We start from the raw sequence: 12,292 nt of genomic DNA, 5'->3' as shown, positions 1-12,292 counted from the left end.
ATAATAATACCAGATATGGCAGACATTATAAAGCATCAGTCAGGTCACTGTGTACGTTGCCATGTAATGTAGTGGATGTTAAGATTGATAATAGGTGGAACAGTGATTCCCTCCCCCATGCATGATACTTTTTAACAAAAAAGCTGACAAGTATTCACACTTAAAACCACAGTCAATGTGAGACACTCAGCATGTCAGAGTCACTTCATGACTGTGATCAGGGCAGCGTGGGGGCTGATGGAAGAACGTCAACTTCCTCTTTCTCACATCTTCATTTAACCGACATTGTGACATGCAGAAAGAAAAAAGTGTAATACTCCAAACTCAACAAGCACACTGTCACAAATGCTTTAATGAACATTAAGTGTGTTTTGCAAAAACTAATTTCAAAATACACATTCAGTCCTGGTGAATTTCCCACGACATTCACAAACAGCCACATCCACAACACAAAACAAGCTTTTTTCCTTTCATTTAAAAAAAAGAATGCTACACAATATATAAAATGACACATACACTCAAAATATGATTTGTAAGATTATGTAGATGATTTCAGCATTATTCTATATTTTTACTACAAATTAATTTGTTACAATGCTGGCGTATTCAGTTTTCTCTTCGACGTTGATCTGGACCCGAGCTGCTCCGGCTGTGTGAATGTGGCTTACAGTAGAGTAAGTAACATCAGGCACAGTCTGTGAAAGACAGAAGAGGAAAATTCTACATATAACACTTCTGTTACTTCTACTGTGGTCCCCAAGAATCAGGTAAAATCCTGTAAAGATGACACAAATCTCCAAATATGTCTTCTTTATTTACACCATGTGTTTTTCTGTACATTTAAGACTAAAAGATGTCACATGACGACAAAAATACAGCTGAATCCAGGCCTGCATGTAAACTAACCTGATCCTTCTGCTTTGGACGTCTTTCAGTAACTTTGTTCTTTCCACGTCTTCCTCCTAATGGGAAAAGACCTCAGAAATCACACCATCAAACTTATTTAATTACTGACTGACTTGCTTTGATTGAGACACAAAAGGAAGTTTGTGGAAATTGTACTAATTATTCAATTTCAAAATCTGTGTGTTTGTTGTACCTTTGCGCTTCCAACAAATAAATGCCATTATACCAACTATCACCAACAGCAAAGCGGCAACAATGCCGAAAACTGTGAAAAAACAATAACACATAAAATATTTTAACAAATGTAATAATACTATCATACATTTTCAGTACTGATTAAAAGTTTTGGCACCCAGAGGGAGGCTGCTGTGTGGTGGTTGTTCATCTCGTTTCAGTGTTGTTGAGGATGATGCAGGTGGAGAGTTTGTTGTTTTACTTGGAGGCTGTTCTGATGGAGGTCTTCTGTCTGTTTTCCCTGAGCGTGTTAAAGTTTCTCTTCTTCCTCCTGAAAATATAAAATGTATTAAATCTAAAGTCTGTTAATCACTGTTAGTAATATGACACATGACATTCACACCTAGATATTAATGAATAAATGTCTGTGAGGTTAAATGACACCTACATAAACAACAACTGTCAAGAACCTACATGAAGTGTAATTAGTGTCAGCTGATGTAAAGACTGAGAGAAATGACAAAGATATCAGATATAGACTTCTATATTTTATTTCTCTGATTGTAAATTAAAAGAAAACAAAGACAGATTAAACAAATGCCATTACACCAACTATCACCAAGAGAAAAGCAGCCACAATGCTGAAAACTGTGAAAACAACAACAACAACAACAACAACAACAACAACACATAAAATGTTTTAATAAATGTAATAATACTATCATACAATTTCTGTACTGATTAAAAGTTTTGGCACCCAGAGGAGGCTACTGTGTGGTTGTTTACCTTGTGCCAGTGTTGCTGGGGATGATGCAGATGGAGAGTTTGTTGTTTTACTTGGAGGCTGTTCTGATGGAGGTCTTCTGTCTGTTTTCCCAGAGCGTGTTGAAGGTTCTCTTCTTCCTGAAAAGACAAACCTTAATAAATATAAAGTCTGTTTATAATCACTGTTAGTAATATGGCACATGACACTCACGCTCAGTTATTAATGAAACAATGTCTGTAAAAACTTCTTTAAAAATAAAAGTTAACACAATTAGTGTCATGTTAATGAGGTTAAATGACACCTACATAAACAACAACTGACATGAACATACATAAAGATTTATAAAGTGTAATAAGTGTCAGCTGATGTGAAAACAGAAAATTGGCAAAGATATCAGATATAGACTTTTATATTTTATTTCTCTGACTGTAAAAGAAGAAAACACAAAGTCATATTAAACAACATGACACTGACACCTTCTGAAGCTTTTATTAATGTTTATGTAGGTTTATGTCAGTAGTAATGAAGGTGTGTTCTGAAGGCTGTGCTCTCTCTGCTGATGATAATCAGACAGAAATCACATGACACAAAGGTGTTTCTGTGCTGTTACCCTGCTCCTGCTCTGACCTGCACACCAAATAGGTGTCATTTTAATGTGACACACTATGACTCGTAGAGTAAAACTATCAGTTATGGTAAATTTAGTAGACATGTTTGTTACATATATGACTATAATTCAGTTCTCATCAGGTCTGTTTGCACACTAAATATAAACTTTTATTGAGTATTTAAATGTTTTACCTTTAACATTAATCCTGATGTCTCTGTATTCCCTTAATCCAGTGCTGCACCTGTAGACTCTCTGATCCTCTTCTCTCAGGTTAGATATGAGCAGAGACAGATTACCAAGAGAAATGTTATTAAACAGCTGAAGTCTGTCACGGTAGTGTTCATCATTTAACACGTCAGTCCAGTGTCCTGTTCTGTTAGTCGTCCAGGTGAATATCTGAGGATTGGTGTGCAGGTCAGAGCAGGAGCAGGGTAACAGAACTGAACCACCAGGGTGTCCATTGATAGCTACCTGATGTTTATCACCAGAGAGATCACAGCCTACGGACACAAACATACAAACACTCAGAATCTACTGAACACAATATAAAGTACAATATTTTTTAATCCTTTTTGTGTCAAAGTAAAGAAAAGTAATACATAATTCAGTCAACATAGACTGTTGTGTTCACTGTGTGAAATGTATAGGTAGTATTTAAAAATGTGAACACAGTACTGAGAAATAGATTTAACCAAAAAAAATGTAAATAAAGCACAAAGTAGGAGGTGAAGCTGGTGATCACTGAACCGTCACTGATAAATAAAGATAAATCATTATTTTAGGGACTTTAGGGACATAGGGCTAAATGGCTCCTTAATAAACTCCTAATAATAAGTGACATGAACCTAAATCAATGTTTATAAAGACATGTATTTAAAAAGACTTCTTAATGTATCAGCTGATGTACAGACTGTGTTCATCAATGTTGATGTTAAATTAACACCAGGTAAACACCAGGTCTAGTGTGTTATGTAGAGTTTCTCTGACTGTAAATTAGAGTTTGGTTTTAATGTTTAATGTCATATTAAAATTTATTCTGATGTATCAGATATTAAGATAAAAAACTCAACAAGTTGACAGTGATGTCTAGTGAAGTCTTTATTACCGTTTATGTCTTATGTCAGTTGACATGTAGCTCTATAAACACTACAATGTTATGAGAATAAATCTTAGTTTAGACTGAGAAATATCACAAATCCAATCCAACACCAGTCCAAAGTTCAGGTCAGTCTGATACCATAATCAGTATTTAATGTTAAAACTTAATACTGATGTGTCACTATATGACTCCTAAATTAATTCCCCTTTATGGTAAATGGAGTAGACATTCTATTACATATGTAACTATAATTCATTTTAAGTATGATCAAGGATGATTTTACACTAAATATAAACTTTTATTGTGTATTTAAATCATTTACCTTTAACATTAATACGCATGTCTCTGTGTCCCTTCTCAGTGCTGCACCTGTAGTCTACATCATCCTCTTCTCTCAGGTCAGATATGAGCAGAGACAGATTACCAGGAGAAGTGTTATTAAACAGCTGAAGTCTGCCACGGTAGTGTTCATCATTTAACATGTCTTTCAGACCTCCTCTTATGTAGGCCATCCAGGTGAATGTGTGAGGTTTGGTGTGCAGGTCAGAGCAGGAGCAGGGTAACAGAACTGAACCACCAGGATGTCCATTGTAACGATGTATAGTTTGAGCAGAGAGATCACAGCCTACAGACACAAACATACAAACACTCAGAATCTACTGAATAAAACATGACGTACAATATTTTCAGATGAACTAGTAAGGTAATATTTATTCTTCAGTACATTTAATTCATGAATATTGAAATGTAGATTGGCACCAATATGCAAATGTTCTTCATAAATATGTTAATGTATTATATATCTACACATGCAGCATGCTAAAGCAACAGGAAAAACTTTACTATGCGACTATAAACGTGATTTTTAATAAAAAAATAAAGCTTTATTTCAACACCAAGCACTTAAATGGACACCCCACACTTCATAAACATGTCATCTGTAGGACTTTATAATCCTGTAATCATCTGTTACGTGACACAAACACAACCTTGGTTCAGTCAGAAAGCCGATATTCCACAGAATCCAACGGTATAAGGATCATCACTGTGTGACCAATATTCACAGAAATACAAGGAAACAAACACAAAGCAACCGAGCAGCCATGGCACCACCTTTACTCTTACTTTTGGTGTTTCAGGATGATAAATCATATTATAAGAAAAATCGGTTGAATTATAAAATTTCACGTCTCTGCCGTCAAAAGAAACCGCTGCTTATTGTCTGCGTCCTTCCTGTAGTTGTCTGTGACTGAACAAAGCACTTATTATGCGCCTTGGCTCATCCATGACACACGGACTTTACTGCTTTAACATTAGATCAGGTTTCAAAACACACGACTCTACAGGCTCAGAGCTATCTATAGATCAGACGTGTTCAACTAAAATATAAAGAGGACCAGTAAGAGAAAATTTCTTGAAGCAAAGGTCCGGAAGATCATAATGTCTAACTAGTTAGTGTGATATATATTTAAGTAGCCTAGTAGTTGTATCAACATCTTCAAGCAATCAATACCTGATTGTCAAATCAAATAAATTCAGTACAATTCAAAAACTTTTTGACAATATTTATTGTCACGTAACATACAACTGAACTTATGTATGATTGTAGACATGTATAACGTTCTCTCATTAAATAAATAAAAGTAGGGCTACATTTTAAAATAAGAGCAAATAAATAAAATGTGAAAATTGTATGTTTAAATAAAGTGCTTAACTTTCCCTTTTATATCTCAGTGAGAGAACCTGGGAAAACTGTCTCAGGGACGCTGTCTTCAGATTTGAGTGGATATGTTTGTTCAAAACCTTTATGTTTTGTCTCATAATGGCGTTTCACATTGCCACTTTTAATAAGTGCCACAGTTTCTGAACATATGAGACACACTGGTTTAGTGTGAAGTGTGAACAGAAATGAGTCTGTCAATTCTGGATTAAATGTTTTCGCTGTTCACTTTTCTTTTTTTGAAGAGCGCCATTTGTTCTTTATACTCCCTTTCTCCGTCTCACTCGTCTGTTTCTCTCCCTCTCTCCGTCTCACCCGTCTGTTTCCCACCCTTTGTTTTCTACATGTATCGCTATCTTTCTTTCATGTGTAACTTTACTCTAATTCGCTCTCATCTGTCTTGGCTTGTTGAGACGCAGTGTTTACTTCAGGAATGCACAGACTTGATTCCCTGAGTGGTATCAAGTGGGATGGTTTAACTTACATGCAATTGGTCTGTACTTTCCCACTACCACTACCGTAAAGATTGCAAAAGCTGCACCGATTAAGGTAGAAGACCAGCATGAAGTTGGCCCCCCACCCAACGCAAAACGTCAGCAAAATAGTCTCGTTCGTTTGTGCTGCTTTGGTTTTTTTTAGATATTAAAAGAATAATTATAGTAAATTCTAGGTCACTCAGCCCCTCCACCTACTCCAAATTTAACCAAAATAGTCTCATTCTTTTGTGCTTTGTTTGTGCTGCTAAAAGTTTTGTTTGTGCTGTTTCGGGTTTATTAAATATTACACACTGCATTATTGGCCGATTACGTCATCAGCCCCCCCACATGCACCAAATTCAACAAAAATAGTCTTGTTCGTTTGTGCTCCGTTTGTGCTGGTTTGTGCTGCTAAAAGTTTCGTTTTTGCTGTTTCGGTTTATTAAATATTAAACATTTTATTAGGTGGTCATTCTAAGGTCGAAGCGTCCCGTCAAATTTTAAATCAGAACCTTTTGTTTTGGCTGTAGGTCCGGGTCAGTATTGGACAGCTTCTGGGTTCGGACCCGGACCACGGTCCGCCTGTTAGTGACCTATGATCTACACCAGGGGTGTCAAACCCAAATTCACAGTGGGACAAAATAAAAAGCTGAGATAAAGTCACGGGCCAAACTGAATATTAACTGAAAAATTAACTGCAACTGATCTGTAATGTTCAACCTTTTTCATATAGAAAGAAACTTTAGTTTTGCTTAAACAAAGGATTTGGAACAACCAGAGCTTGATATTACAAACACATAAGAAATTAAATTTGAAAATATAGCTGCAAGCAGGCCCTCGCACGTTTTTATATCGCTATACGGTGCCTCCCAGAAAACAATGCACGGTGGGCAAGTGCATGAAGTGGGTAAATGTCAGTGGACTATTTTATGTTGTTACTGACCCATTTGGGGACTGTAGGTAAATGAAACCCCACATTTTAGACAAACGGGGCGCTAGTGAGCCACTTAAGAGACACACCTTTGTCTGACCTTTTTGTCCACACTTAACAGCCGACAAATGTGATGTATGTGTCAAATTTCAAGTTAATCTAAGCATGCCAAAAGCCTTAAATATGCCTGAAATAAAAGTAAACTTTGACACAATGCCATGGCAACAGTGATTGAAACATCAAAAATCCGTTTGCAATTTTGCATTAGATTCAATCGCATGAATCTTCTAGGAGGAGTATTTAAAAGTTCATTGCATGCAACTGTGAAAAAATCTACCTTTGTGACTGACACACTTCCTGGGGCCTGTTGGTGGCGCTATACCCGGGACTCACAATAAGTACATCGATGTGATCGGAATCCTTGGCCGAACATACACACCGCGTGTCATCACAATAAGACATTTTTTGCTTTAGATAGAAGACACTTCCTGTTTCTCTGAATGCGCCATAAATTAGTCGCCTCGACATGGCAGCAAAGTTCGAGATATCAAAAATCCCTTCGTAATTTATCATCTACAACCTCTCGGCATCATGTTGACCACGTTTGGTGTCGATCGCATGAATGTCCTAGGAGGAGTATTTAAAAGTTCACCACATGCAACTGTTGTGACTGACACACTTCCTGGTGCCTGTTGGTGGCGCTATGTCTGAGATTCACAATAGGCACATCACTGCGATCAGCATCCTTGGCCGAACATACACACCGCGTGTCATCACAATAAGACATTGTTTGCTTTAGTTATTAGACATTTCCTGTTTCTCTGAATTCGCCATAACTTTGTCGCCTCGCCATGGCAGCACCGTTCGAGATATCAAAAATCCCTTCGGAATTTAGCAAGTGCAATGTCTCGGCATCATGTTCACCACGTTTGATGTCAATCGCATGAATTCCCTAGGAGGACTACTTAAAAGTTCACCGCATGCAATTATGAAATAATCCAAAATGGCCGGCTTCCTGTTGGGCGGAGCTCATAGTTTAGAGCACGAAAGTTGTTCGGGTCGATGAGATCTATATGCATACCATACTCTCGTACATGTGCGTACATAATTGCCCGATCTGTGCACAAATGTTTGTTTTTTCATTACAGGGGGCGCTGCAGAGCCTCCCTGCCACGCCCGTATTCCAGCCTTTGCCCAAGCCTAGCGCCGCCTGACTCTGACATGTGTGCGAAATTTCAAGAGTTTTCGAGCATGTTAAGGGACCTCAACTGGCCAATGTGTGCAAAACAATAAAACAATCAAACAAACAAAAAAACACATAATAATAAACCTGAGCAAAAACAATAGGGCTTCGCACCATCGGTGCTCGGCCCCTAATAAAAGACACATCAGTGGTGTTCATTTCGCAAACTTTGACCATACACTTTACTGCTGTCTCTGCTGCCACAATAACTCTTTACAGCCTTTATAGCAGCTTCACTTTTTGATTTTGCTTTCATGGACATAGTCTGAAGGGAAACCAGACTTTTTTTCATCTCCTCTGCCTTCTGGAGCTTCTGCTTTACGTCCAGGTCCTTATACTTCTCATAATGCTTCGTGTCATAGTGTCTTATGTTATATTCTTTCGTTACAGACACGTTAGCTCCGTTAGCACACAAGACAAACAGGTCTGTCCTTTATATTCGTGAACAGGTAATCTGCCTCCCACCTGCCTTGAAAGCTAATATTGTCCATCTTTAGTTTGCCCGTTTTTGTGGAGGGTGGAATTAACTTGCTCGATGTGACTGTAACATGGTCGTTAACGACCGTCAACAGAGAATGAGGGGCGCTTGATGTTCGTGACTACGCATCAATACAGTGGCTAGGCATTCTACAAGGCAATTTGGCCAACGGGCCAGAGTTTGACACCCCTGATCTACATGGACAAATTAAAATAAGAAACTGATATACTGACATTTCTTAATAAAGAACTGAATATTTAATGGTGTGTATAAAGTTAAATGTATAAAGGTAAGGCTAAAGTAGAAATCAGCTGTTCTACTTTGTTTGCTTTAAGAAAAAAACATTTTATTAAAAGATGCTGTTATGACTTTTGAAAAGGTGAACAAAGTGTTTTATAAATTTACAATTAGTTACATGCAAAAAATAAAGACTTTAAATGTGATGTAACATAGGGAGTGAAGTCAGTCTTCAAAAAGACAGTAGTGACAGAGGGACAGCAGAAAAAGGTGTGAAATTCACAAAAATCTATTTAAAGCTAAGACCAGAGTGAAGAAGTGACCTAGAAGTTACACCAGGCCACCGCACTGCTCATAGAGCCACACATTTATACTTTTGTAAAATAGTTTACTGGATGAAGATGAACTGGTAATCAGTTAATAATATTATTTTAATTGTTTAAATTACTTTTACAAAAAAAAAAAACTTTTACTTCCTCCCCCAGTCCAAAGTCATGCATGGTAGGTTGATTGGCATCTCTGGAAAATTGTCCGTAGTGTGTGTGTGAGTGAGTGAATGAGAGTGTGTGTGCCCTGGGATGAGTTGGCACTCCGTCCAGGGTGTATCCTGCCTTGATGCCCGATGACGCCTGAGAGAGGCACAGGCTCCCCGTGACCCGGGTAGTACAGATAAGCGGTAATGAATGAATGAATGAATGAATGAAATTTAATCTATTTTAGTAAATTGAGTCAAAATAAGTGAAAAGTGATATAAAGAGTCCAAATATAACATTGTTAAGAGTGTTATGTTGTTAAATGCATGTAACTAATTCTAAAAAATAAAAACTAAATATGATGTAGGAAGTGAAGAGCGACATCAGTGACAGAGAGACAGCAGAAAAAGGTTCACAGCTAAGAGCAGAGTGACAAAGTGGAATACAAGTTACAGGAAGTAACTTTTCTACTATGCTTTATGTGATTTATTATAGATACATTCAATAAGACAGATTGTGAGAGATGTAATTCAGTAACTGTGTAAAAACATACACTGTAATATTATAGGGATGTAAAATTATCTCACTGTAGAATCCTCCTTATTCATTAGCCCACCTCTCTTCATCAGTACATTTTAGACTGAAGTTAATCAGGAAGAAAAAGTCCACATAATCAAAGCTGAACAGGTCTAAATAAGGACATTATAACACAAGGCATGACGTGAATGTTTACCTTGTGTATAAAGATTAATGCTGTCTTAAAATTTACATATTTTATGTTATTTATTCTCTAATTAATAAACATTTGACAGTGTTTGGTTTATTTTTTAGAAACAGAGCTGAACTCCAGCCTACTGTAAACCCAGTCTGGACAGAAACCACATGAACTAAACACAAAGCAGCTGAAATAAGAACTGGATAATATTCTCTCTTCTTTCTGTAATAGAAAATAAAAAATAACTTCACTTACCTGCAGCAACGTGAAACACGACATACAAAAGATATAAGCACTTCATCATTACTGATTCTTCTGCACACACACCAGTCCCTCAGTGTGAAACACACAGACTGACACACTGACTGAGTGTCTCTCTTTATACACTTTGGTTTTCAGGAAGCCACAACAACCACTATGTCATTTCTCATTTAAAAAAAAACATTTTAACACTTACTCCAATGCACGCACACACACACATACAAATATTATATATATATATATATATATTACAAGCCAAGCATGTCCTTAAGATATTTGAGAAGATGTAAAAAATGTAAAAAATAATAAAAAATGAGAAAATAATAACAATAAACAACTGGGCATGAGCTGCAACATTAACTTCCCTTTATAACACACAGGAATTCTAGTGTTTGGGACAAAGCTGTAATGTCCATCAGTATATTCACCAGCAAGTGTGTTTCTTGAAACTTACAGGAAGTCTTAAAGACACATTTACCACATGTGAGCTGAAGAGAACATAGAGGCTGGTCAAGAGTAATTATGAAACGCAAGATTAATCAGAGGAGTATCATTTTAATTTGTAACCTGTTTTACAGTTTGAAATGTTTTTAAAAAGTGATTTATTTATTTATTTATTTATTCTTTGATTATAAAGCTACGGCTTAGTGACTAAGTGGCGACATCTTGTGTCTCAAAGCTGGTACTACAGCTGGGCTACAGATAATTAATCTAATAATTTGTGTACATCAAAATTCTACAAACAGAAGAAAGAAGGTACTTTATCTCTTACTGATACCTATAACCTATTACTCGACCTACTACAACAAGCTTAAGAACTCAATTTTTAATAATAATAATAATAATAATAATAATAATAATAATAATAATAATAATAAAAAATACGGCTGCAAGCAGCGATTCCGGGGTGAAGCTGATCAGATGCGCTCAGAACATGTCGCTGATGAACCATACCAACGTTGCGAAATGTCTGTGTGTGTGTGTGTGTGTGTGTGTGTGTGTGTGACTGTGGTGCTGATTCTGATATTAGCACCCAATACTTGCGAATCTGATTCCAGCACCCAATACATATTGTGTGCCAACCCGCCCCTCAAGTACTAGAATTTGTTTTGGACTGGTGTTTAGAGGGTTTGGGCTTGACACACCAGAGTTGCTATAGTAACTTATAAGACTGGCCTCTACATGTGTGCCAAATTTCATAACTTTCCTACGTACGGTTCTATGGGCTGCCATTGACTTCAATGGCAGAAGAGGAAGAACACTAACGATAACAATAGGTGTCTACGCCCCTTCGGGGCTTGACCCCTAATGATAATAAGCCTGCTAATATAGTAACTAAACTAAACGCCATCTGCTACTACAGCTTAACTACAGATAATTTCTAATTAGTGATCTAAATCTACATCCAGATTTTTGCAGGAAGAAGAAAGAAGAGCCTTAATGTAACATGAACAGGAATAGGATACAATTTCCTTCACATATTCCAGCTTGGTCAGAATTTGAAGTAAAATTTAAAAGCTGCTTGTGACAATGTTTACTGTTAAAAGTCCTCTATAAATGTTCATTTTGCATTAGTTTTCTTTTTCTCAGAGGAAGTCTGAATCTGGTAATAAAATCATTTGAAATCAACAGCGTCAGACAAAAAAAAGTCTGCATATTTCTCACCAGAGAACTGGATATGCTTATGCAAGCATATGGAGAATATGAACATTTATTTAAAAAAAAAAAAAAAACAACAACACTGCTGTATAAAACAATAGTGCATTTAACATAAAATTTTAAAAGGTGTATTTAAAATAAATAAATAAATAAATAAATAAATAAAACAATTATATATATTGTAGGAGCCTTACATGAACATACCATGCTGTTTCAGCATCCAGTTGTAACTGTTCCTTTTTCCGTCTCAGTTCATCCTACTGAGCTTCAACAGCAAAGATTGCCGTATGACAAGCTTCTGATAAGCCACGTACAGGTGATGGGAGTTCAAGTTCAAAATCAAAGCAGAGTGATCAAAGGCGGATGCATCTAAGTCATAACCTCAGTTCTGATTCTACTCGACCCAAGGGTCTCAATCCTAGTGCCAATGAATATGTGCCATTGAGATCAATATCAATGAATACAGATGGTGTGGATGGAGCAACTACATCACATCTCGTATCCAATCAGAATCAAGGAAGTAATGTTATTACTCTTCAGAATG

General features: G+C 36.7%; 1 protein-coding gene across 8 annotated transcripts in view; it reads right to left on the bottom strand.

Moving 5' to 3' along the window:
- Positions 1-332: 332 nt before the first annotated feature.
- LOC113640723 overlaps positions 333-12,292 on the bottom strand; it is a 137,919-nt gene continuing 125,959 nt past the window's right edge. For 7 of the 8 annotated variants that reach the window (XM_047818119.1, XM_047818123.1, XM_047818118.1 and 4 more), the window contains exons 4-9: positions 2,648-2,956; positions 1,867-1,983; positions 1,259-1,411; positions 1,100-1,171; positions 907-977; positions 333-695 (exon numbers count right to left, since the gene is read on the bottom strand). In XM_047818119.1, coding sequence (XP_047674075.1) covers positions 582-695; positions 907-977; positions 1,100-1,171; positions 1,259-1,411; positions 1,867-1,983; positions 2,648-2,956 — 836 coding nt within the window. In that variant the 3' untranslated portion in view covers positions 333-581. Of the gene's footprint in view, positions 696-906; positions 978-1,099; positions 1,172-1,258; positions 1,412-1,866; positions 1,984-2,647; positions 2,957-3,877; positions 4,181-10,083; positions 10,271-12,292 lie in introns of those variants that run through there. The other variant, XM_047818125.1, reaches the window with a different exon arrangement.

Source organism: Tachysurus fulvidraco, chromosome 9 (genome assembly GCF_022655615.1).
Source record: "Tachysurus fulvidraco isolate hzauxx_2018 chromosome 9, HZAU_PFXX_2.0, whole genome shotgun sequence".
NCBI classification, from domain to species: Eukaryota; Metazoa; Chordata; class Actinopteri; order Siluriformes; family Bagridae; genus Tachysurus; species Tachysurus fulvidraco.
This window is presented reverse-complemented; position numbering and strand designations above follow the sequence as displayed.